At 63.6% G+C, this 26,081-nt stretch overlaps 1 protein-coding gene across 2 annotated transcripts; it reads right to left on the bottom strand.

Annotated features, from left to right (window-relative positions):
• KCNAB2 (potassium voltage-gated channel subfamily A regulatory beta subunit 2) lies at positions 1-18,063 on the bottom strand. Of its 2 annotated transcripts, XM_084300195.1 has the most exons (15): positions 17,944-18,063; positions 17,564-17,605; positions 7,801-7,844; positions 7,075-7,112; positions 6,838-6,917; positions 5,136-5,180; positions 4,908-4,952; positions 4,784-4,827; positions 4,602-4,688; positions 1,884-1,969; positions 1,629-1,749; positions 1,440-1,534; positions 1,057-1,177; positions 898-986; positions 1-682 (listed from the first exon to the last, which is right to left on the bottom strand). In XM_084300195.1, the coding sequence occupies exons 1-15, from the start codon at positions 18,018-18,020 to the stop codon at positions 593-595; spliced, it is 1,104 nt and encodes a 367-aa protein (XP_084156321.1). In that variant the 5' UTR covers positions 18,021-18,063; the 3' UTR covers positions 1-592. The 2 variants fall into 2 exon arrangements, with proteins under 2 accessions (XP_084156321.1, XP_084156322.1); XM_084300196.1 differs by lacking the exon at positions 17,564-17,605 and having other exon boundaries at positions 17,944-18,056.
• Positions 18,064-26,081: the final 8,018 nt, after the last annotated feature.

The following is a 26,081-nucleotide window of genomic DNA, read 5'->3' on the forward strand; positions in this document are numbered from 1 at the left end:
TTGTTGTTTCCTTGTTGGTGTTGTACAGCAGCCTCTTACAGCCCGTGCGGTCCCGGCCAGCAGCCAGCCCTGCACGCGCAACGCTCCCGCGGCCGCCGTGCTCCGAGCACGCCCGAATGTAACAGCCTCCTCGTCCAGAAACACAAAGTAAAGAAGAGAAGCAGCGGGGAGACGCATGCAACGGCCGGAGCCGCCGCCCGGGACAGGTCCCACCGGCCGAGTCCTCTGCGCGGTGCCCATGGAGCGCGCCGTGTGCCGGGGCCAGCCAGGCCAGCGCAGAGCCCGAGCCCGAGGTGCCCATCGTCGTCGTGCACCATCGTGGGCAGCTTCTGCAGCTGGAGAGGAAGCTCCGAGGCCGGGCATCGGGTGGGCACCGCCTCTGCGCGCTCCCCGGCGGTGGCTTTTCTTGCATCCAAAATAAATGTTACGTAGTAAGCATTATGTTCTCTTGCAGCGACATTGGAAACGATTTCTCTACACGGTCTCGGCGCACTGTGTTCTCGATGCGAACCGCTCTCCACTTTGCTTCAACAAAGCGTAAGCAAGCGAACAGGAGGCGAGGGCGGCGCGGCGTCCCAGCGGCGGTGCGTGCTTAGGATCTGTAGTCCTTCTTGCTGTAGGGTTTATTGCCCAGGATGCTGTCGATCTCGTGGACGATGGAAGACGACAGCTTTGGAAGAACCTGTGCGCAAGCAGGGAGCACGGTCAGCATCCAGACAATGGGTGCAGAGCTGGCCCCGTGCCCTGCACCACTCCCAGCACTCGGCAAAGCAGCGTCTTTGACTCAGCGTTCCATCAGCCAAGCCCACGTTTTCTTCTGCAAAACCTCCCTTTCCACGTGGCACAGGGCAGCACCGGCCCCGTCCCCTCCTCGCCGCGGAGCCGCGCGGGTCTCACCTGTATTGCTCCGATGTTCTCCATCAGCTGGTCGGCGTTGGAGGCACCCAGCAGGACGGAGCTGACGCCCTCGTTCCGCAGACACCAGGCTGGGGATGCAGAGCGTGGAGCCTGAGCGTGGCCCGGCCGCCCCCCTGCCCCCCTCCCCGGCCCCCTTACCGATGGCGAGCTGGGGCAGCGTGCAGCCCAGGCGCTCGGCGATGGCCTGCAGCTCCTTCAGCTTGGCCTGCTGCCGCCGGCCCTCCTCGCTCAGGATCTTGTCCTTCAGCCACTGGTACCCCTGGGGGTGGGAGAGGGGGGTCAGCAGCGGTCTCTGGCACGCTGCCTGTCCCATCCCCTGGCATATGGCACGGGACCAGCACCTTGCAAGTAATGCGCTGTGCTTTCCATAGAAAAGGTAACCAAAAACGCCCCCAGCTCTTGGCTTCTCAACCTCTGCACCCCCTCCCCAGCATCCACCCGCCCTGCTCTGCAGCCAGCCCCTCCCTGGGGGAGCCCCGAGCACTATGAGTCCCTTGGCACCTGCAGAGTGCGGGGCTCACCTTCAGCGATGCCCGTGAGTAGGGGGGGATGCCGCCGTCGTACTTCCCTGAGACGATGCCGCAGGCCAGCGGGGACCAGGTCATGGCACCAACGCCTGGGGAGCAGAGCAGGGGGTGAGCCGGCTGCTCCCCGCGCCCCAGCCCTTCCCGCTGGGGTTGGGTGAGGGTTCAGGGACACGGGGCTGGTACCTATCTTGTGGAAGAGCTCGGGCAGCTGCACCTCCACCTTCTCCCGCTGGAACATGTGGTACTCAGCCTGCTCGCAGATCGGTGGGATCAGGTTGAACTGCCGGGCCACCGAGTACGCCTCCTGCCAAGCCCGGGTGCAAACCATCAGCGCCTGCTGTGCCCGCGTCCCAACCCCACCGCCCCACGGGGCCGTGGCTGCTGCTCGAGCAGAAATTTGGGCACCGAGGCCTCTGCAAGCACTCGTAGCAGCCCTACCATGATCTCCATGGAGCTCCAGCGCGACGTCCCCCAGTACATGGCCATCCCCTGGTTGATGACGTGGGTCATGGCGCGCACCGTCTCTGCCGGGGAGGAAGGGGAGAGCGGCAGGCGGGCGTTAGGGAGCGGGACCCGCGGCCGGGCGCGCCGCGGGGAGGGGGGGCTGGCGCTGCACAGACATCTTGCAAGCAGTGTACGTCCAAACACCAAACCGGGGCGGGAGTTTGACGCGGAAATTGAAACAAAAGGGAACCGAAAACGACCCGCGAGAGAGAGAGACTGCGCTGGGAATCGCTTCTCCACACCTAGTGCTTTTCCAAAGCTATTAAAAACAGACCCGAATCAAACCACATGAGAGAGTCACATGGAGCTGACATATTTAGGTGTGATTGTGCTGAGATGAGCAGGGAGAGACAAAAAGGATGTGATTTATGGTCCCCCAGGTGGGGGTGGTGTTCAGGAGATGCTTTTGGAGAGGGAGCAGGAGGGGGGCTGAGGGAGCAGGCGCCGGCGCTGCCCGGGGTGGGAGATGCTGGGCTCCGGGGCACGAGCACCAACGCTGCGTGTGGCACCTGGAGACCAGCTGAAAGCATCACCCTCACACCAAAAAGACAGAAAAAGTAGGGGAAAAAGAGAAACAGGCAGAAAAGAGCTGCTTCGAGTACTCAGCACCCAGACAGAGCTGGAGTGGGTGCCTTGCTGCTGGCGGGGCAGCGGCGCGGGCTGAGCCCCACGCCGGGCACCGGCACCACGAGGGAGGCTGGCACTGCCTCCAAGGTGGAGGGGCTAAAAGCCAGCTCCGGCTTTTCCCAAAATGCTCCATCGCAGGAACGAGTGGCAGGTAAAACAGGGCTTAAGGACGCACAAAAAAAGGAGCACCTTCCCCAAACCCTGCATTTAGTAAGTGGTGTTGGCAGCACCGCGGGTCTCTCGCAGGATGGCTCCGGGATGCGCACGGACCCACGGCACGCGGCGAGGGCGCCCGGGGCCACCACGCTGCCGTACAGTGCTTGCAAGGCTGCTTGCAAATGCCACAGGAGAGGGGGAAGCTGGCGGGCGGGCGTTTCTACAACCCTCAGGCTGCCCATGGGGAGGGTGCAGGAGGCGGCCCATCCTCTGCACCCAGCACCGCCCTGACCTCCAAAACGAAATGCTGAGCCGGGCTCGCTGCTCCATCCAGGGCTTGCAGCCCGGAGGAAGGGGCTCGGTGCTGGGACCGACCACCGGTGGCCCCGGGCCAGCATCGTGACCTCGGCCTTGTGCTGCTCGGCTGGGGGGGGTTGGCTGCACCTTCAGCTGCTGGCCCCAGGCAGCTGTGAACCATGCAGGCTGGGTTGCAAGGCAGGCCGTGCTGCCACGCCAAATGGAGGAAGCAGGAAGGAAAAGGCAGACAAGGTTTGGTTTAACACCACCAGCGCATGCACCAGTGGGCTGGCAGCTCGGCCAGGCACTGGGCTTGTGGTAACCAAAGGCTTTGTCAGTCGGCTCCGGCAGCTCTGCGTGGGACAAGAGACGAGAGAGAATGGAGAAAGCCTGGTCCTGCACGTGCAGGGAGGGGGCAAACAGGGGCAGCCTGGGGCTGGGGGAGGCTGCGTGCAGCTCGCTGGGGGGCTGAGAGCTGCCCCCACGGCACCTGGGAGCTGCTCTGCTCTAACAGCGGCGCCTTGCAGCTCCCCACCAGCCTCCGTGCTCCCCGCCACGCAGGGGATTTGCACCCCTTGCATCAAGGCATGACAATTGAAATCCCCTGCAGCAGGGACCGTGCCGTGTTCCCCCCTGGCACACTCGCCCTGCTCCCGAGTGCTCTGAGCCCCATGCACGGGGCTAAAGCAGCGCGTCCAGCGGCAGCACGCCCGACCGCAGCCATGCACGGGGAGAGGACCAGGGGTGAGATGAGGCGACGGGGAGGGGAGCCACCAGCTGTTTGCTTTGTTCCTTTACTTGCAAGATGTTCTGGGGGCAGGGGGTGTATTTTTGTTTGGCTGTTGCTGCTGTTTTCCTTTGCGCATTTTATGGAGAGGATTGTTTCGGGGGGGGGGGGAAGGAATTAAAATTAAAGACAAGAGCGGGTTCTGTCCCATAAAATGCCGCTGGGGTTCAGACTGCGGGTACGATGTACCTTCTATGATGAATGTTCTTGACTTGGAAGAACTAAATGGGTCCCCTGGTGATAAAAGAAAGATGTAGAGAGACCAGAGGTTACAGCTGCCGGCGTATCACAGCGAAGGGCACGACGAGGGGCGTGGGGCTGGGGGCGCCTCCAGCACCGCGGCAGCAGCCTCCGGCTGTCCAAGCGTGGCCGGGGAGGCTCCTGGCAGCGGGCGAGGAGGGGGGCGTTCTGCAGAGCCTTCACTTTGTGCCCGTGCTGAACGCATTGACAGAGGGGAGGATTTATGCTCGGTAATGGAAAACACGCTTTGGAAGAGAAAGCCTGCCACACAAAGCATGATTAAAAACCCACGGATGGCGATGAAATACAAGACGCACGATGCGATGCACGGCCCAGGCTGCCGGGAAGCGGCCCTCCCGCTCGGGACCAGCACCGAGGGGCGAGAGGGGAGGAGCGGGACCGGCTCTGCCCCGCGCTGGGCACGCGGGGACAGCGGGGCCGTGGTGCTGAGCAAGGGGCATGGCCCCGGGGACCTGGGCTGGATGCCTGCTCCCGCCCGGCACGTCCCGGCACCTGGATGGCAAGGTGGCACCAGCGGCACCTACCTTCCATCGGCGTGTTGGGGTCGGGCCTGTTGGCGAACACCACGTCCACGTAGTCCAGCTGCAGCCGCTCCAGGGACGCCTTCAGACCTGGCCGCACAGCACAGGGGCCCGTCAGGGACGGTGGCCGCACGCCGGGCTCCCCGCAGCCAGCCGGTGGCACCGCGTCCTGCCCGCTGCCCTACCTTCTATGATGTGCTTTCGGGACAGGCCCCTCTCCGTCTCCGCTCTGAAAGAAGAGGAAGCAGAGGTCAGGGCCCGCCGTGCGCCGGCCGCTCTCTTGCAGGGCAGGGTGGGTGCGCTACCTACTTTCCTCCCCAGAAGATTTTGGTGGTGATGACCAGGCTGGATCGTCTGCGGGGAGAGGGGAGAGTCACCGCTGTGCCTGCAAAGCCCCGTGCGCCCTGCCCCGCGCCCCCCTCGGCCCCCAGCCCCCAGCTCCTTCCCCAGCCCGTTGGCACCGCAGTTACCAAGGAAATCTGCCACACAAAAATGAATCGCTGCGAAACGCCTGACCCAAGGAAAAGCCGTACCTACCTCCACCCCTTCTTCTTGATGATGTTTCCCAGCACAACTTCAGCCCTACAGAAAGGGAGACATAAGCCGTGAGCTCTTTAGGCTGGTACAGGAATTAGGTCAGGAACGCTTCGGTAATGAGAAGCGACTGCGAGAGGCATCGGGGAGCAGCGGGAGCGGAGGGCGAGGAGCAGGAGAGTGCTGTGGGGCCGGGCAGAGCCCAGTGGGGACGCCCAGGGCCCGGTGCCTGCCCCAGGGCCGGCCCTGCCGCCCTCCTCGTGGTCTCAGCCCTGAGCACCCAGCCCCAGCCCCTCACCCTTGGGGGTTGCTAAATCCTCCCGAGGGCGAGCAGAAGGGGAAGGGGAGCTCAGGTGTCTGCAAGAGGGCTGAGGCTCGGCTCAGGCAGGGGCGCCTCGCTGGAGACAAGCCCTCTGGAGAGCCATTTCCAGGCTCCTCCGGCAGTGCCGCTGCTCCCCAACAACGAGAGCTTTCTATTTTTAAGCGGCTGTGTGGGCTTGCTCCACGCATCGCGATGCATCGGGGCCACCCCTCCCGCGGAGCAGCCCCGGCACACGGTGCCCTGGGAGAGCCACCCGGTGCCCCCGCGGCCCCGGGCACCGCACGGCGCCGTCCTGGGGCTGTGATGGGACCAGGCCAGCACCACCCGGGGCTGCTCGGGGTGCTCCCTGGCTGTGTTTTTGTGATGGCTGAGTCAGAGCCGGCACAGGAGCCTCCAGCACAGCCCCCCCCAGCCTCCTGCCACCCCTCTGCTGGCACCGCGTGGCCTGGGCAGGGCCCTCACCTCCACGGGAGAGGGCGCGGCGAGACGTAATGTTTGAGCAAATGTGACATGACTTCCGAAAACGAGCGCGGAGAAGCGGAATGATTTAATTATTTCCACTCTCCAAACTTTTAAACCAACCTGCATGACAATGGCTGTCCTCACCCAGCTAATGGAGAGCAAGGAGGACGAGCAAGCCCTCATTACTGCTCTCGGGGGCAACGGGCTTGCCGGGATGCTTAATATCATCTATCCTTTCAAACTCTCTTTCAAATATTTAGAAAGCGGAGTGTCTGCAGGCACACTGCACCGAAGAGCTTTAACACAGCTCGAACAGAGCTGTGAATGAGCACGGCCATCCCTGAAAACCTCAGGTACAAGGAAATCCAGCGTGCCTGGAGAACTGGGCTGGACGGGGGCTTGGAGGGATGGTTTGCAAAGAGCCACGAACCCAACGAGTTATCGACACCCGTCGAAATTCAGACGTGTTTGCCTAAACCACCCAAGGAGTGCTGAGGGCTCTGTGAGGGCTGGAGGCTGCCTGGGGCTCTGGCACCGACACACGGGACTGAGCTTGCTGAAGGCAACGCTGTCCTTGCCCAAGTGTCTGGGTAACGCAGGAGTGGGTTTGAGGGAAGAAAAAGGAGGTTTTGCTATTAGGTCGATATCCGTGCTGATGCTTTTAATGCTAAATATACCGCAGCCTGCAGCTGCGAGGGGACTGAGGATGCCTCAGCACTCTCCAGCCCAAAGCCCAGCTCAGCACCTCCCTGCTCCGTGGCACCGCACGGCTCCAGCACCCGGCTGCCCAGCCTGGCAGCAGCTCAGGAACGCCGGAGGAGAGCACAGGATGCGGCCCGGGGTGAGGAGGAGTCGGGGGGAGCCCGGTGAGGAAGGCTCACACAGCACATGCAGCCCCTCGTGCCGAAGCGGGGTACTCACTTGCCAGCAGCGTAGACTTCTGCTGTGTCGAAGAGATTAATGCCATTGTCATACGCTAAAGTCATCAGCTGCTCGGCCATCTGCAAACACAAAGGGGGGGTGTTGGGGGGGATGTACCAGAGCCCGAGCCGAATCCTGGTCCCCTGTGGCTGGGCCATGGGGGGAGCCCTGCCGGCGGGGAGCCGGACCGCGTGCCGTGGGGCGCAGGGAGCGCTGGCCCATGGGTACCATCCTTACCTCGTCCGTGATCTGCCCTCCGAAAGTCACCCATGTCCCTGCGGAGGAGAGAAGGCACACGTTGAGCACGGTGGCTGCAGGTGTGGGCAGTGGGCAGGGGCCGTGCCATGGGGGGCTCTGTCCTGTCCCTGACCGCGCCGTGCCCCGACCGCCCACCCCAGCTGCCCTGGCACAGCACCCGTGTGCCGTGGCCACGTTTTGCACCAACGCATGTGGCGAAGCACTCGCGGCACACCCCGTTTGCTTTCTCTTATATCGGGGGAGAAAAAGAGAGAACCACGTGGGGACTTCTGGGCCACATCGCAGCACTGCTGCCAGCCCGAAGAAAGCCCCCTCTGATCTGCGTAAGCGACCGGTAACGCTTCAGCCACACAAACCCATTGTCGCCAGCGACAATCGCAGAGCCATAAATACTTCTGTCCGTGCTTTGTAAGCGGCTCACTCGTGCTGGAAGCCCACCGGGCTCGTCCTGCGCACGTTCCCAGCCAGATCTGAGGCCAGCAGCTGGCTCTGTGAGGGCGCTGCCCCCGCCGCTGCGCTGAGCGGGTGCATATTGAGGACAAAGCAGAATTTTTTGGCCACAATTAGCTGCTGGGAGTGCAAGAAACGCCGTGCCAGCAGCTGAGGCGTGCTTTCTGACCGTCCACTTTTTCTCCCCCATGGAGCACGGGAGCCCCGCTGCGCGCCCCCGAGCCAGGAGCCGTGCAGGGGGGCGCGGGCACTCACCCAGGCCGAGGCAGGACACTCGCAGCCCAGACTTGCCCAGATTTCTGCAAGACAGAGACCCATTAGAACAGCAGTCGTAAATCCTCACAATGATAATTAATTAAGCTAATTAAAAAGACGACCCCCCCCGGCACTGCCCGGCTCTTGGAGGGCACAGCCTACGTGAGCTCCCCGCCTGCGTGCTGCTGCCGGGGCTGCGTTAATTCACATCCCCGTGCGGGAGGCGAGGGGCAGCAGGGAGGGTGAAACCCACCCAGGAGCGGGCCCCGGTGGTGAAGTGAAATGCACAACGTCCCTGCGTGCTGCGGGGTGGGCACAGAGCCACACCTGGCTCCCTGAATTCCCATGACATGAAGCGGTGCCAACAGTCCTGGAGTGCCTGGGCTGCCCCGAGCTGTGTGGGGACAGGCAGCAGCCGGCCCCCAGTGCCCCCAGCCGGACACCCTGAGGTGCTGGTGCCCCCCACCAGCAAGAGAGGGGGGAAAAGCCCAGAAAAAAAACAGGGAGCCGCACAGCAGGAGGGTGGGAGAGCAGCAATGGGGACAGAGAGGCGCACACAGCACCGGGGCGCGCGCTGCGTGTAGGCACCCGCAGAAGTGACCCTCTGAAATGAGAACCCAAAAGCTGCACAGCTCTCCTCTGAACCACAAATCACGGCTGGAAAAGTCAGGCATTTATTTTAAAATAGGAAGAGTGGGGAAAGATGAAACAGCTGAGCCCAGCTGAAAGCACCGAGACCTAACCACAGTCACTGCTCTACTTCTGCAACCAGGCAAAACCGAAATAAACCTGGGGCTGCCGCGAGCCAGAAGGCACAAGAGAAAGAACAAAAAGGGAAGGTGGATGCGGCTCCTCCAAGGGACAACAATTGCTGATGAAACCACAGATCATTGAGCAATAGGAGTTGGCTGAACGCACAGGGGCATGCCGGCAGCAAGAGCACAGGGGCAGTGCCCAGCCTGGCCCCAAAACTGTGTCAGCAGCCCCCGTGCACGCACGGTGACAACGAGCAGCGGCCCAGGAAAAGGCACGTGAGGGGCAAGGAAGGGAGAAACTGCAGGGGGAGCACCCCAAGGGGGGAGCACGGTGCCCGGCTCTGCCCCGATGTGGGGCACTGCCCCCGGGACCACCACTCCTCGCCGTGGGCTCACGAGGGGTGAAGTGGCTCGCGAGCAGAGCAGGTGCCTGCAGGCACGAGGCACCCCTGCACGACACTGAGAATTTGGCTGGCACAAAGAAGCGGAGAATATTCTTTCGGGAACGCATCCAGGCTGGCAGACGTCTTTCCTGCCTTTGCCACAGTGATTGATAGCGCATTTTAAAAAATCACAAAGGTTCAAACAACAAGCATTAAAATAAATAAAGTGTAGGTGAGCTGCTGCAGCCCGCCCGCGCGCGGCTGCCGGAGCCGAGTCGCGTAGCAATTGCGAGGGCCCGCGGCCCCCCGCGCCCCCCGGCCCTGCCCGATGCTGGGGGGCACAGGGATGGAGCAGAGCCTCAGGACGGCGACGCCGTTTATTAATTTCAGGCTGGGATTAATGAGGATGCTTTCTTTCTGCGCTGCTGCATTATTGTCCAACATCTGGAAGGCACGGGCTGCTCCCACGCCACGCAGCAGATGCTCCACGTCTCCAAACCCGTTTTATTTTTAGCTTGCTTAGCAGAGGGCAGCGGCGATCGCCACGGGCTGTCAGCACGGTGAACGCCAGGGACGTGGGGCTGTGATGCACACAGGAGCACAGCCATGGCTCGCCCGACCCGTGTCACACCGCACGGGCACTGGGACCGCTCCGGGAGCCCCCCTGAGCGCAGCCCCTTGGCACAGGGGCAATGGGAATGCCTCCGTTCACGGCTTCCCTGCGCAGAAGTTTATGGATTGGTCGCCAAACCGAGACACGTGCAGCTACCTGGGGAGGCCACGCAGGGGAATTTCAGGGAACGGGCGTCCCCCCGCATGGTGGGTGGCTTTTATGGCACCTGTTTGCAAGGAGCCTTTGAATGGAGGAGAGCGGGGGTGTTTGGAGAGCTCGGTGGCCCCGGTGCAGGTGTAGTGCCACCATCACCGTCACCTCCCAAGGCTCTCGGAGGGACCCTGGCTCCGGCAGCCACCCGAGCAGGTCACTGCCTGGCACGGGGGTGGCCCAGGGAGCTGGAAGCACGTCTGCCTGCTCGGAGAGGAACCAGGCAGGGGGAGAGTGGCACACAGGATGCGTTGTGTCTGTGGTTTCACCGCTGGGACCTGGCTGTGGCAGTGCCCATGCCTGTTCTCTGCACCCCGGGGTGGTGCTGAGCCCACCCTGCCCAGCACCGAGCTGAGCCCCCCCCACAGCGGGCACCCCAAGCCCCAGGCAGTGCACGCAGCCATGCCATGGAGGGGGACGTGGCTAATTAGGAAGATAACAGAGGGCGACGGCTGATCTCATGCCAGCGGTGCGCCTGCCTGATGCGTTTTGCATCCCAGCACCGTTCGCATCGGGGCTGGAGCGGGCGCACGCTGCAGGGATCCGCTGGGGCTCGGGGGGAGCTCAGCTCCGTGGGGATCCCCTGCCTGAGCGCGTTAACCCAGGCTGTGCTGGCAGGGCACGCCGTGCACACGCCGTGCTTCATTTCCAGACTCGCACACACGGACAGGGTCCGGACACTTCTCACAGCTCAGCACACGCTCCCTGGGGCTGCGAGTGAAGTGGCAGCGCTGCAAAGCCCCCAGTGCCTTCACAGCCCACGAACAAGCGTGTGCCACCAAGTCTCCAACTTCCCCAGCTCAGCCGCTGCCCGCTCCCACAGGCTCAGCAGGCACCACGGGTCCTCCTAAACCCCAAACTGCATTTTTGGGCTACTTTTTTTCCCTTCCCATTCCACTGCTTTTGCATGAGGTTGGACCAAAACCGTGCTGAGAGGGGAAAGACAGCAAACTGCGAGGGAGGAAACGAAGGCGAGCGATGCACACCCGGCGCAGACCAGACCAGCACTTGTAGCTCCGAGAAACCTGGAGCAGGAAGATGGGAACAATACACCCCCATCCCCGAGCCTCCCTCCCGCACAAATCACAGCGAGGGGGTACCAAACGCACCCGAACCAGCAGCGCACCTCCCCGGGCGAGCAGCGGCGCGTCCTTCTCCTACCTGTATTTCATCCCCGGCTGCTTCACGCTGGATTCGCTGGAGGACGGGGCGTTCTGCACCGAGAGCTGCCCCAGGCTCCGGGCGACCATGGCCACTGCCCGGAATTTGCTGCGCGTGCCGAGGCTGGGGCTGCTGGCATTCTGCCGGTTCAGCCGGTCCTCCGCGCTCCGGCTCTTTATGCTGTGCTCGGAGCACACAAAGGAGACCTGCATGGTGCCCCGCGGTGCGGGCTGGAAGGCTCCCTTCCCTCCCCGGGGCTCAGCCGCTGCTCCCGGGCACGCTGCGGAGCGTCAGGGGTGAGGATAACGGGGAGGGCTTCCCCCAGGAGCGCGCAGGTCCCGGAGGAGAGGGCAGCCAGCAGACGCCGTGTGCTCGCTCTCAGCGCCGCTGCTCGCCTGTCCAGAGGGTTAAAAGCAAACTTGGGGACGTCGCGGTGCTGTCCTCTGCCTCCAGCCCCCTCCCGGACACGCAGACCCCGGGGTCTCCGCCGAGCGTCGCCGATGCTGCCGGTGGGTCCGTGCCGTGGGGAGCGTCCCTACGCCCCAGCTGCGTGGGGGAGAGGGCTGCGTGCCCCCCGTGGGGCCGGTGTCCTGGGCACCTCGTGGCCAGGGCTCTGCGCTGCGCTGCGGCCCCCCGGCATCGCCCGCCGGGCGCCCCTCGCCTCCCGCGACCCTCCCGCGGCCGCGGAGGCGGCAGGGAGCAGCGGCAGCAGCCTAAATTTAGACGGCAAACTCTGCGAAGCAGGGCCCTCCTCCTAACGTCTGCGAAGCATCACTCAGCCAACATGACGGCTGCGGGGCTGGATCGAGAGACCCGGCTTATATCAGCTCCAGGCCATCAATATTTGATGAGTTTTAGGAAGCAAACAAACCCCGTCAGAGCAGGTGGGGAGGCAGAAACATGACCACTTCCAGCCGCTCCGTGCCGGGAAGGCGCACACCCCCCCTTTATTTCCGAAGGGCTGCTGGAAAGCCTCTCGAATTATCTGCCTGCACCTCGTCCCTCTGAATCTCCGTGGAGGAGTGCTGACCACCGTGCCTTCCCAGCTCCTGGCCAGCACAGAGACCCAGGGGGCTGCCCCCTGCTGCCACCAGGACCAAAATCCTGGGGTCCCAGTGGGCAGCCCCCACCCCTGCCTCCACCCTGCAGGTGCTGCTCCCCCAGTGCAGCTGCAGGACGTGGGTTTTGGGGTGCAACAGGCGGCGACAGGGAAGGGAGCCCCTGGCCGTGAAGGGGTCTGTTTGCATCCTTCAGCCGTGCAGTAACAGTGCCGTGCCTCTGCTCCTAAGCTGATCCAAGTCAGATTTAAAATCCCTCTCAGGAGTGTTTGCACATTAAAAAGAACATTATTACCGGGTAAACGCGCAGCCCGTGGAGATGTCCCCAGCTCTCCTGCTTCCTCCTGGGGCAAAAGCCTCGCTGGGCTTGCAGCTGGTGCTGTGACCCGCGTGACTCTTCCCTGACACTTCCCCACAGAAGAGCTCAATCAATCAAACCGAAACCCAATTCCAGGATCTGCTGCCGAAGGAAGGACACGAGTGGCTGTGCTGCCCGGGGGGGGGACACACGGCCGTGCCCCAGCAGGCAGCTCCCACGGCCGGGAAATCGTGGCCAGAGCAGGAGGGGAAGCACCGAGGCAGCCAGCAGCCGGCCTGGCAGCGCAGTGCCACGCGCTCATTTCTGGAGCAGGAGGAAAACGGCTCGGGGCTGGGGCCGGGCTTACGGGGGCGTGCAGGGGGATTACATAAATCAGCCTCCGATGCACCGAGACAACTTGTGATCTGCTCGGGCTTCCCTCTGCCTCAAAGCTCCTCGGTGTGGGCGGCGGGGTTGGGTAATCCGCGGGTGGCAGTGCCAGCAGCCCCCGGCCCCGGTGGGGGAATCCTGCTGAGCTCCCCACCAGGACTCCTGCTGCTCTCCTGTGGCTGACCCAGGCGGGCACCTTCCCCGTGGGCACGAGTATCGCGGGCACTTCTGCATCCCCCAGCTGCCGGGGGAGCTCCGTGCCCCCACCAGCCCTGCACTAATCTGCCCGCAGCGCCGAGCCCAGATTAATGCTGCTGCCAGAAGCTTTTGCCCACAGCCACCAGCACAAGGGACGGCCACGGGTCTGCAGGAGCAGCCCCAGCAGCTCCCCCGAGCTGTCCCCTGGGCCATGGATGGCCCCGAGCGAGGAGGTGCCCGAGGGCCGTGCCTGCTGGTGCACTCCATCAATAAATAACTGCTGCATGAATATTAAATGGGCTGCTGCGACGTGTAAATGCTACCTCCGCTTTTTGTTAAGCGGCCAGGACAGCTCCTCGCCTTTGCTGCCCTCTCCCCTGCGGGGGCGTGAAGGCTGGGGGCCGTGCTGGGAAGCTGCAGGTGCTCGGCGCATCCCCCCTCTGGCGACGGTGCCGTAATGAGAGGGACAGGAGCGAGCTGAAACACTGATACCCGCTCACCGCCCCGTGCCCTGGACCTACATGCAAAATTAATGCAGTGCCAGCTGTCCCTGGGCTCGCAGGCAGCTTTCCGGCTCAGCAGGACATTTTCTCAGCTTTATCCTACCCCCCCCTGCGTCGGTGTTTAATTTTGCAGTCGGTGAGGCCGGGGGAGCACAGGGCACCCGGAGGCACACATTAAATCCTCCTGCAAACACTGCGAAAGGCCAGGGCCGCGCGGTTGCGCAAAATACATTTGCACTTCCGAACTTCCCACCGACACTGAAGGAAGAGCAAAAAATAAGCTGGGAAGCTTTGAGAGCACCATCGACCGAGCGAGGCAGCAAGGCTCTGACTGACTCCAGCCGCCCTTGCACGCACCACACCAGCTCTCCTTCCCTCGAGGGACTGGAGAGGATCGCACCGGCATCGAGAGAGAAACCACTGCCACGTTTGGCTGGGCAGGAAGCACCGCGCGGCACCGCACCGAGCGCTGGCGCCGCTGGGATTTCGGTGCCCGTCCGGCACCCCTGCTGCTGCACGACGCTTCGCCCGGGCGGCCGCGGCCCCTTACCTGTACTTCATGCCGGTGGCGCGGGCCGTGCAGCCGTCCAGCGAGAGCCCGTGCGTCCGCAGGAACTCCTCCAGCGTCTTGGCCTGCGCCGCCGCGCGGACGTCCCGCAGCCGCCGCAGCTCCAGCGCGTCCGCCCGCCGCGGCTGCTGCAGCCCCCAGTCCGGGTGGTGCCGGCTGGCCACGCTGCGCAGGCTCTCGCTGTACGTCATGGACAGCATCCTGCTGCCCGAGCGCGGGGGCTGCTGCGGGCCGGCCGGGCGGCGAGGGCTCAGGGGTGCTTCGGAGAGAGCCGGGCAGCCGCCCCGACCTCCCGCAGCACCGCGGCGCCCCGGGGTCCCGGCCTCGTGCCCGGCCTTGTGGGGACCCGCAGCAGGTCTGCCCCTCGTGCAGCCCGGGGAGGGGACAAGGGGTTTAAGCGGAACAGAAGTCTGCAGAGGAAAGGCAAGGAGCAAAAGAAATGGCAAACGCGACGCAGCAGCAGGGAGGGGAATGGAAGGGGGGCTGCCAGGGCTGGCGCATGGTGCTATGGGGCTGCACGGGGTGCTCACGTGGGGCTCAGCACCACCACGCTGCCCTCCTGGCGTGGCATGGGATGGCACAGCATGGGTACAAGCACTGCACGATGCAGAGGGGTCCTGGGGCTCCTGCTGTGATGGTGCTGAGCTGGGTGCAGTGCTGCACCCTGCCACGTGCACACCTTGAGGCACGGCTCTGCTTCTGCGGCGGGCACCGACCGGGCTGTGACTGGTTTACCTTTCCCTAAGGAACACCCAGCAAAGGGCCACGGGCGGCTCCTGGAACTGGCTGGGGTGGGACGAGCGCTGCTGCAGCTCCTGGCAGAAGCTGGTGCCTGCACATGGGGCCACGCTCGCTGGCCAGCGAGGACGCACGGCCACGCGGGGCTCCCGTGGGGCAGGAGTCCTGCAGAAGGGGTGCCCGTGGTGCTCGCAGCAGGCTGCTGCAGCCCGTGCCGCCAGCCAACGCCTTCCCTGCAGCAGCAGCGCGGCGCCGAGCGCGGCCGGAGGCGCCCAGCTCCCCGCGGCACCACCTGCGACCTCGCTGGTGGCGGCACCGAGGAGGTGGCATTGATTTCCCTGCTGCTCTCTGGAACACACACTGCACTCAGGGCCCGAGCGAGCTGCGTGTCTGGGGGGTCCCCACGGGCCCTGGCTGTGCCCCCTCCCCACTGCTGGCGTTGGTTTTTTTTCTTTTTTCACTGAGAAGTTGTTTTATGGCAGCACAGCTTGAAACAGCGTGCGCTCTTCCAATGAAGTGTGACCTCAAGAAAAAAAGCAGAAAAAGAGGAAAAAAAAAGAAAAAGAAGAGCGTTAACTTGCAAGGAATTACTGAAAACCCTGGGGAGTTCGAGCGATAAACAATGTGCTTGAAAATACCGTAGCACTCCTCCTGCTCAGGAAAATCACGCAGCAAGAGTACTGACAGTGCAGGGAAATACGAAAAGAGGATCCCCTCTCCTGAGGCCAGGCAGGGCTATGACAAAACAAACCCTGAACACCTTGCAAACACCAGCACGGAGCCCTTCCCTGCAGCTCAGGGCTTTCACCCCGTGGTGCCGGCAGCTCCCCGGCCCCAAGGGCTCCCCTTGCTCCACAGCAGCCGGGAAAATCAAAGGAGCGCCCAGCGCTGCTGCACACTTCTCGGGCTTCATCTCGCTGCAATTAAATTAAGGCGGCGGATGAAGTCGGTGGGGGTGAGGCGAGCTGCTCCGAGGAGCGAGGTGGTAATTAACTGCATGCCCTGTTTTGACACCTCTCTGATTTTTGGCTGAGCGACATCACCAGGCGGCAAGGCAGAGCACGAAAGCGCTGGGTGCGTCCGCGGGCAACTTATTAGCAAAAACTTTGTGCTAACGGAGGGGCGAGAAGCAGTGCCCCAGCGGGGGGCTGGAAAAGCTGCCAAAGCCCAGGCAGCAACACGCCAAAGCAGGAGCTGTTCTGCGGAGGATTGCAGGCAGGACCCCCGAGCACCCCCCGTCCCCAGCCCGCGGGGACCCCGGCACCCAGAGCCGAATGCGCCGCAGGGCGCTCCGAGGGCGCAGCGAGCGGTGCCAAAAGGCAACAGAACAAACACACCACCACAAACGAAAACACCCCCAACCAAACGAGCCCTGCGTTACCTTGGGCAGGAAATCCCTGCAGCCCCCGGCAGGCCCCGCTGTGTGGCTGGGGGCACACAGACCCCTGCCCAGACAAACGCACCCCTCGCACCCCGGGAGCTGCCTCCTCCGCGCCCACGGAGCCACCGGGTGCCACCGGGCCCCCAGCGCGTCCGGCCCCGCGCCGCCCGGCAGCTCGGACTCACCCGGCTTCTGGGGATCCTGCTCATTAAAATGACAAGCTCTGGGTTGTTAGGGTTCCCTTGGACAGCTATAAGACATGCACAGCTGTGGTTTTTTTTTTTTCATTAGGGGAGTGTCGACGCTTAGCATCCAAAGCAATTGGTGAATACAGGTCCCTCCAGAGTCAAGTTTTTTAGCAGCGCTCCATTAGCCCTATTAGGGTATTTTCTTCCTAGCGAACGGGAGCTCAATTATTCATGACTTCTTCTCTAAAAGCCTGTGGATGCACAGCTGCTTTATGAACACTGGCATCGTTTCCCCCGCCCGCAGCCGCCCCTCGCCGGTGGCTGCAGCGAGGCGCCTGGCAGCGACAGGTTGCGCCCGCCGGGACGCGCGTGGCGGCGGCACCCGGGGTGCCGAGGGGCCCCTCGGCGTGGTGGCAGGGCTGCCGAGGGACGTCGGGTCCAAAGCACAAACCCCTCTGGGCAGAGACGCTTCTCCTAAAGGGAGATCTGCTCCAGACCCTGTCACCCTCTCCTCCATCCACGCACCGTGCTGGGGGAGGGATTAGGAGGCCACGGCGCATCGCCCCCCGTGCCACCGCGGGCTGTCCTGGCCCGGCACCGCTGTGTACGGTGTCCCTGGAAGCACTGAAGTGGCTCCCAGCGCCCTGCTGGCACCGTGTGCCGTGGAAAAGTGCCTTTTTAATTTTAGACAGTAAAAGGATGGAGAAAAAAAACATGTGTTGTCTTATGTATCAGTTAATGACATTTCTCTAAATGGAAGGAGCAGATGAAAGGGCTGGACGGGTTCCTGGAGCAGCCCTTGGGAAAAGCTAACAGGCTCAGGCTGTTCTCCGCACAGCACCAGCCCAGCCAGGCTGGTCAAGGGCGAGGAGACGACGGCGCATCCCGGCCCCAAGCTGGCCCCCCCATTGCCAGGCCCGAGCCCTGCTAGGCGGCGGCGTGCCGGTGCCCTCGGTGCGCGGTGCCGCTCCCCAGCGCCCCGGGCAGCACCCAGCACACGCAGGGATCAGGGACCCGACGGACAGCACGAGTCTGAGTGCAGGAAGCATTGGGGCAGTGCTCTCAGATACACGGCTCGGTTTTGTGTGGGGTGGGAGCTGGGCTCGATGATCCTCGTGGGTCCCTTCCAGCTCGGGATGCTCTCTGACTCCAGGATTTAAGCGATGGCCGGGCCCATCGGCAGGCACACAGGGGAACGTCCCGAGGGGTTCCCGCAGCCCCACATGGATGTGGGGCAGCCACAGGCGAGGGGCTGCCCCGCTGCCGGACATTTCTACTTCCCGGGGGCTTTTTTAGGGAGAAAGAAAGGACTCGGTTACCTGTAGAACTGGAGCTGGCGCTTGGGGCTCCCATACCTCGCGCTTCCGACAGCAAGGAGGAGAGAGAAGAAACATGCCACAAACCACATTAGAAAGGTGGAGGGCCCGGCGGGTCCGCGCGGCCAAACCGGGACCGGTGGCGGCAGGAAGGGGTTGGTGCTGCCCCCCCGTGCTGCACCCACCCTTGGGTGCCCGAAGCACCGGGTACCGGCACGCTCCCGGACGGCAACCGGAGGAATCAGCTCTTAAAACGAGGCCCTGGTGCCCCGGGGCTGCCCGTGGTTTGGCAGTCCTGGGAGCTTTTTTCCACCAAACACACAAATGGCTGCGGGATCGCTGGGTCCTGCCGAGCCCCTGGGGCTGCCCGGGTCGCTGCTCACCTGTAGATCATCCCGGGGGAGCCCGTCTGCCTCAGCGAGAGTCGTGCCGGGGAGTCAGTGGTCGATTCCGGATACATGGAGCCAGCCTCGCGTCCCAAGCCCCGCTCTCTGCCTTACCCTCTGCAAAAAAAAAAAAAAAAAAAAAAAAAAAAAAAAAAGAGGAAGAAAAGCTGAACCAGAGCGTGCGAATGACGGCGTTTCCTGTCGCTGGAGCCTGCGAGCCGGATGAGCGTGCGGCAGGGGCACGGCGTGGTCCCCGCCACCCCGTGAGCCTCGCTGAGACCCCAGCACCACAACCCGCTGCTCACCCCGTGTCCCCGCATCTCCCCCAGCCCCGTCCCACCCTGCCCTGCCCAGTGCCACCGGCTGCCCTTACTGGGTCGTTTTCCCCCAAATTCAGGGGATGGTGGCTTCCAAAAGCTGGCACTCGCGGAGAGGCTGGGAGAACACGACCCAGGGCGTGGGGTTCATGGAGCAAGGCTGGGGGCTGCGTGCCTGGGCAGGGAGCAGGGTGCTGTGCGAGCCTGCACTGCTGGCGTGCTGCTGGGTGCTGAGCAGGGCTGCCTGCTGCCTGCACTGCTGCCTGCACTGCTGCCTGCACTGCTGCCTGCAGGAGGCAATCAGGACACGCCACGGGGCGAGCCAGCTCCGGGGCTGCAGAGCTGCACTGGGGAGGCCCAGCCCTGTGCGGCAGCAGTCTTACAACACAGCAGGAAGCAGTGAAGAAATTCAGGGCCTGAAAAATTAAACATTTTGCTGACAGGGAAAAAAAAAATAATAAAAAAAATCAACCCTGAAACAACTCCGCGAGGTTCCCTCTGCAGTGCGCGCGTTATTCCCAAGCACGACAAGAAAAGAAAATGATCCGGGCTTTTCCCGCAGTCTGCTCGCTACTGCATGAGGGGGGTGCAGGAGCTCCGAGAGAAGGGGGGGGATTTTGGGGTTTTAAATTTAAACGACCTTTCTGCAGGCCACGAAACCGAACCTTTACCCCGCAGGCAGCGCGCTGCTCTGCGCCCTGGGTTTGGAGCGCGCCACGTCCCCGCTGCTCCCCCCCCAGCAGGTGCAGGGCCTGGCGCACGGCGCGCTCGCCTCCCGGCACGCACCCCGCGCGCATCCCTGCACGGCGCGCACGCAGCCCCTGCACGGCGGCGCAGCCCCTGCAGCCCTCGTGGCCCAATGGCAGCGGCTGCGGCAGCCGGGGCCCGTCCCCACCGAGCCGCTCGCCAGCACGGCGGGAGCGCCGCGGCCGCGCTGCAGCCCTGCGCCAACGGCACCCCTGGCGCAGCAGGGGCTGGGAGCGTGGCTCGCGGCAGCTCGGTGAGGACGGGATGGTTTTTCTCGTGGCAGGAGGCAGCTGCCCTCCTGCTGCTGCTCCCTGCGGCACGGCGGCTCGGGCACCGCGGTGTGGTGTGAGCCCGGAGGGATGCTGCGGAGCGTGGTCCCCAGCGGGTGTGCGGCACCCCGGTGCTGCTCGTGGGGCCTGCAGCACCAGAGCCTTGCCCCAAAGCACCGCGGGCAGCCCACAGGGAAAAGAGCGAGCACCAAAAGCAAAGCTGGAAGCATCCCCGGGGGGTGAGAGTCCTCACAAAGGGGCTCCGGGAAGGGCAAAGCGGGCAGGAGCGGCGGTTCTGCTCCCGGAGAACACAAACCCTGTACACACAGCACCTCCCGCTGTTCGGCAGCGCAGGGCCAGCCGCAGCCAGCCCAGGCACTGGTCCTCCCGCACAGCACCTCCTGCTCGCCCCACCAAAGTCACCGGGAAGCAAGGCGATGAGGCCGAGGGGAGCTGCACCAAGGGGCCCCCGCTCCGACCCACAGCCGGGGCAGCAGCACCGCTTCTGTGTCTGCATGAGCACAGAGCACAGAGAGGCCAAAAACAGACCAAAAACTATTGCACAGCTTAGGAGCGGCTCTTTTCAGGCTTTCTGGATAATTCTGGTGAGCCAGCCCTGCTGCCTCTCAGCTGGGGCCCCCAGCCCCTCCCTTGGTGCCAGGCGCCCCCCAGCCCTGTTGGAGGAGCTCGGTGGGGCAGCACCGCCGATGCCAAAGGCTGCGCTCCCACCACAGCACCGTGGCAGCACTGAGCTGTAACCATGCTCATTGGGGAACCGCTGGCAGCCCTAAAATTTGGAAAGGGACATGAGGCCCAAAAGGTGGTGCAGGGTCTGCCCAGGTGGTGCACGGTGCCCCAGGGACCTGCCCCAGCTGCAAAGCAGAGCGGCGTGCCATGAGGGGCATGCACCGTGGGGCAACACGGCACGGCATGGCATGGCACGGCACAGCACGGCATGGCACAGCATGGCATGGCACAGCCCAGGGCAGCACCAATCCCCAGGTCAGGCAGCTCTGCCTGCCCACCAGCGCATCCCTCCAGGTGCTCGGAGCCAGAGGCGCTGCCCTAAGCCCCGTCCCTCCGGTGCCAGCACTGTCCCTGCAGGGAGCTCGGGACATCTCCTGCAGGTTCGGCTTCAGCGGGGCAAAACTCAGCACAAATTTCTGCAGGGTGATGCGTGGAAAGAGAAGAAAAAGAGTTTTCTTCTGTGCGGGATGCGCCTGGGGCCTGGGCATGAGGGATGCCCTGAACACTTTCTGCCACCCAGCTCCCGTCCCCGTCTCCATCCCCATCCCCAGCCCGTGCCAGCAGGATGGGTCGGGAGAGCGCAGCCGCTGAGATGCTGCAAGGATTTAGGGCCAAGGCGGCCCAGGGTTGGGGCTCTGATGGGCCACCCGGGTGCATGGTATGAAGGAGGCTTTAAGTCTCGTTCATTAGAGCGTTAATTGTCGAGATGTAACTGCATGGCTTTACCCTGGCCCTGCCCAGGTGTGGTGTGGACATGGGAACGCGCTGACTGAAGTCAAACTGCCCTGCAATGAGCTGTGGTGCTGAAACACCAAAGTGAGGGCCTGTGCTTACTTCTTGGCCAAAGGGTCTCCTTCGGGCAGAGCCACCACGTGAAGCCCGAGCACCCCAGCCAGCCCCGAGCACGGCCCCCTGAGCACCCCCAGCTCCGAAGCCGGTGGCAGCCCGGTGCATGGGGCAGGCAGAAACCTGGCACCTCTGCTTCCACCCAGACCTTCTCTGGTGGCAAAGCCAGCACGGGGCATCCTGCGACACCCTGCCCATCCATGGCCCTGATCTTGGTGGGGCACCACCGGGAGCCCCCCAGGCACAGACGCTTGGATTGATGCTTCCCCCTTCCCGGGCCCTTCCCCGCTGCAGCTGCCACTGCTTTGGCTGGGGCACGGCAGTCCCCAGGCTGAGCACCCTGACATGGGGTGGAAGGAGGGCTGCGGGACCCCCGCCATGCCCATGATCCAGCACAGCTCCCAGCCCTTTTGTGGGGGTGCAGTGCAACCACACAGAGACTCTCCCCACTCAAGGTGCCTGTCCTGGGATTTGTTTTTTTTCTCTCTCTTTCTTATTTTTTTTTCAGGGTTTGGTAAACAGCGTCCTCAGCGAATTCCCCCCCCCACAACGCGCTACGGAAAAGATGACTTCAGGACGATTAGTCATATTGCCCTACTGTGACTTGCAAATGCTTTGCTAGACCCAGCGCCCGCTGCCATCACCTCCTTCCTCATGCCCTGCACGTCCCCTGGCACTGCCAGGTCCCCGCGCCCTCCTGCAGGGCTGTGTGGGGCAGGACCCCCCCTGCCCGCACGGGACCCTGCAGAGCCCTGCAGGCTCCTTGCAGCATTCGGGTGCGTTTATAACCCGTTCATTTAATTACCAACAAAGCCACCCGGCAGGGGTCTAGCTGCAACACGTGAGGTCCCCTGCAATTTCACCGTGTGCTCTGAAGCACGGGCACCCGGCGCTTGCTGGGCGCCCGGAGTCGATGACAAACCCCAAAACCACAATGTGACACCCCCAGGGGGGGCTTCTTTCTTTTCGCATTCCCGGCGGCAAGCAGCAAGGTAACGCCGCCCGGCGCGCACCCGAGCACCCGCAAGCCCCCGGCCGCGCTCCTGCTGCACTGCGCCCCCGGGAGAGGCAGCCCCAGCCCGGCGCAATGGCACAGCGAAGGGCACCGGCACCCCGGAGCCGCGCACCTACCTCCGCTCCGCGGTCTGCAGGCACACAAAGCCAGCCTTCCCCTTCTCCCTTCCTCCCCCCTCCCCCCCTCCCCGAAAGTTTTTCTTCCTCGGCGGCGAAGATGTGCAGTTTGGGAGGAAAAAAGAGGAAAAAAAAAAAAAAAAAAAAAAAAAAAAGGGAGACGCAAATCAGCTGACGGCAGAGAGCAGCCTGGCAGAGATGGAGGCTCTGCAGATTTTGGAGAGCGGTGCCAGGTGCCGGTCCAGAGCGGCCGCGAGCACTCACGCGCGCTGGAGGCGGGCGCGGTGGGGGGTTATTTTTTTACCCCATTCCCCTCGGTTTCCCCCCCCAAAAAGCAGCCCTGGGAGCAGAGCCTCGTGCCCGCGGAAGCGCGCGGCGGGAGGCGGGGGAGCCCCAGCCAAGCGCGGCTGCAGCAAAGGCGTCCTCACCGCGCTCACATCCTGACTCGGCAAGTTTTGCGCCGCACCGTGCCGACGAGACGAGCCCTGGGCTCCCGTGCCCGCCGGATGCCGCCGGTGCCGGTGCCGGTGCCTCAACCGTGGCGCTGCCGCCGCTGCGGCCCCAGCCCCGCGCCCCCCGGGAGCGCAGGCGTGCGCAGAGCGAGCCCCGGCCGCGGCACAAAGGCAGGCTCGGTGCCGGGGCTGCTTGAGAGGGAGGGGAGCGGGATGTCTCCGCCACAGGATGCTTTTCAGTCCCGCTGGAGGCTTTTCTTAAGGAATAGAAGAAGAGGGAAGCGTCGTGCGGAGCAGGAGAGGGGCTGTGAGAGGCCAGGGTGCTGCTGGCCCCATGGGATGGGGGCGGTGGGGTCCCTTCTGGCCTCCGGAGCTGCGAATATCCAAGGATAACAGCAGAGAATCAGGGGAGCTCTGTGCCAGGCACCAAGCAGGACTTGCACCAACCGAGGCAGTGGCCGGTTTGTGTCCCACCACTGCTTTGGAGCTGAGAACAGCAGCAGCACACAGAAACCTGGGATGCCACCAGCACCACAGCCGATGGGGAGTGGGACGGCGTGCCTGGCCGTGATGGGCAGGGGTCCCCTGCGATGCCCAGGGGTGCAGAGCTGCATTTTGGGAGCGCTGTGGTGCTGGGTTGCCTTCCAGCCTGAGCCCCACATGGCTCTGGGTGACCCTGGGCAGTTGGGCAGTGGCTGGTACCACACCACTTCATCCCGAGCTGTTGGATACCCTGGGCACCCAGCCTTCCTCCTTGGCACTGATAAATAATTTGTGTGTTTGTCTCTGCAGAGACACCAAGAGCTCCTGGTGTACGTTAAGAGACGTTTAATAACAACCTGTCTGGCAGTGGTTGCCACCTTTTAATTGACTTTTGCTTTTTTGGCATCTTGGAAGGTTCCTCCCCAAAACACGCAGCTTGGAGGCCAAGGAGACATCCGAGGAATTAGAGCAGGCTTGTCCCCAGTGCTGAAACACTGGAGTGACCAGAGCTGATCCTGCTGGAGGCTTGGTTTAACACGAGAAACAGGGGCCAAGTAAACAAAAAGGGTCAGGATTTGAGAAGCAGGCAGGTCACACAGTAGGTTATTTTTGTTTAAATCATGAAAACTGGGTGCTCCCTGGCACCCCCAGCGAGTGCTGACCACCGTGACTTGCGGGGCGTGTGGTGCCGAGTGCCGCAGCACAGCTGCGCTCCCAGCACCCGGGCGGATCTGGGATTGCAGCTCAGGAAAAATGGGGAAAGACATCTGCCTCAGGAGTCCCAAAATAGCCAGGAATTGAGCCTGCATGCAAATTTTGTTCTGACTGTAACCACACTTGCCTGATGAAAAACCAAGCAAGTTTTGCGCGCAGACGCAGGCGCGCTCCTGCCGGTGGCGGGGCCACTTCCCAGTGCACCAGGACTAACAGGACCAACACATGCAGGGGCAGCTCCAGAAGACTGTCCTCTTCTGCAAAACCAGCTCACGAGTGTGCTGGCCAGCACAAAAACACTTGGAAAAAAAAGGAAAAAAAAATAAAATAAAAGACAAGCCAAGATTTATTGAGGGTGCCGAGCACTGCAAGCACCCCTTGCCGAGCTACAGGATTTCGGGCAGCAGGGTGTGGGACACAGGGCAGGAACCCAGCCCAGCCCTTCCACGAGAGCTTTGCAGCACCAGCCTGGCAGCTCTGCTTCTCCAGCAAGCTGTGTTCACCTGCACCAGGAGTTGTTCTGCTCCCTGTGCCACGTGCCTGGCCCACGAATCTGCAGACCAAGAGCGAGGAGATGGTGACGGTGCCTGGGGCACCTCGGCCCTGCTCCCTGCCTTATGAGGTTAAAAAAATAAATGTAAAAACCACTGCTCTCCTGTACCTTCTGCGAGCGGCTGCAAGCAGAGGCTTTTCTTGCGAACCAGCAGGAGAAGCATTGCATCCATGTATATGCAATTATTACATAATGCATGTACTCATTGCATACATGAATTTTCTATATGTTGGCCACCCCGTCTCTCTTGGCACTCACCCATGACAGGGAAATGTGGCTCGCAGCAGCGCAAGGTTTAGAAGCAACCTGCGATTTTGAAAGCCTGGCTTGATGCACTCGCATGCACAGCGCCAGGGGCAGTCCTGATTTCTCAAGGTTGACGTACGCGCTCCTCTCTTCTGCCAAAAGGCTTTTACCAGGACGGGAGCCCCAAAGAGCCTGCATGAAGCATCCCAAAGCGTCCGGGTTACACTCAATGGCAAAGACACCCGGCAAACCCCAGGGGCAAGCACAGCAGCGGGGATAAAGGTTCCTCTGTGCACGTCCCCTCACCTACATCATGGGGACACCTGCCTGGGAGCTCAGTCCTGCCGCTGCAGCTGGCCCCTGTGCCACAAAAGAGAGGATGTTCAGGGAGATATTTGGGAAATATTTGGGAAATATTTGCGCTTTTTGTTTGTTTTGCTCACTTCTTCAGCAGCAGTGACCTGGGCTTCAATGTCTCTGCCCCCCTGCAGCCGTACTTGCAGCACCAGGGAGCCACAAGGGAACGCGTGGGGGCTGTGGGGAGCTGCGGGAGCGCCCTGCCGGGCCCGGGGCCTTCAGGAGGGTTTCGGGGGCAGCTCCGTTGGGTGCGTGCAGCCCCCGGGGGTGCTGGTGCCGGGAACCGGGAACGCGCCCTGCTGGGGGCTGGCACCGACTTCACGGCTGGGAGGTATCGGGGTGAGGGCGGGCACGGCACGGCACGGCACGGTACGGCACAGAATGGCCCGGTACGGCTCCGGCACGGCACGGTACGGTTCAGGCACAGCACGGCACGGCTCGGCTTGGCACGGAAATGTACGGCACGGCATGGAACGGCACGGCACGGCTCGGTTCAGCCACTGTACAGGCACGGCACGGCTCGGTACGGCTCGGTACCGTACGGCACGGTTCAGGCACGGCTCGGCTCGGCTCGGCTCGGTTCATCTCGGCGCCCTCGTGGGGGGCAGGCCCCGCCCCGCCGCCGCCTATTGGCTGCGCCGCCTGCTCCTCCGGCCGCATGCAAATCGCGGCCGCCCCGCGCGGCGCCCATTGGCTACAAAAGGCGCGGCCCCGCCCCCGGCCCCTACCGGGCCGCCGGTAGCCGCCGGCCCCGCGCCGCTCCCGGGACCCCCGCGAGCCCCGTGCCTGCCGCCCCCAGCCCCGCAGCCCCCGGGCCCAGACCCCGCCGCCAGCCTCGGTGTCCCCCGGTGTCCCCCGGCGTCCCCCATCCCCGCGTCCCTCGGCTCCGGTCCCGGTCCCGGCCCGTTCCCCGCTCCCCGCTCCCGTCCCCGCTCACCGGCGCGGGCGCTGCGGCCGGAGCGAGCGGCGCGGAGCGGAGCCGGGGCCGAGCGGAGCCGAGCGGCGCCTCCCCCGCGGGGCGGCGCCCATCGCCCCAGTAACCCGACGCCGAGCGGGGCCCGACCACCCCCGGCACGGGGGGAGCCGCCGCTGCCGCCTCCCGCCTGGCCCCGGCCGCTCCGTTCCCCCCCCCCCTACCCCCACACCACCGCCCGGTGTTGGGATCGAGGCCTCTGCCCGGTACCGGGGGCTCGGGGGGCTCCGGGTTGCGGTGGGGAGGAGGGAGGGGGGCGGTGGCACCCCCCGGCCCCGCGGTGGTGGCGCCCGGGAAGAT

Source organism: Netta rufina (assembly GCF_964035555.1).
Source record: "Netta rufina genome assembly, chromosome: 22".
Classification (NCBI taxonomy): Eukaryota; Metazoa; Chordata; class Aves; order Anseriformes; family Anatidae; genus Netta; species Netta rufina.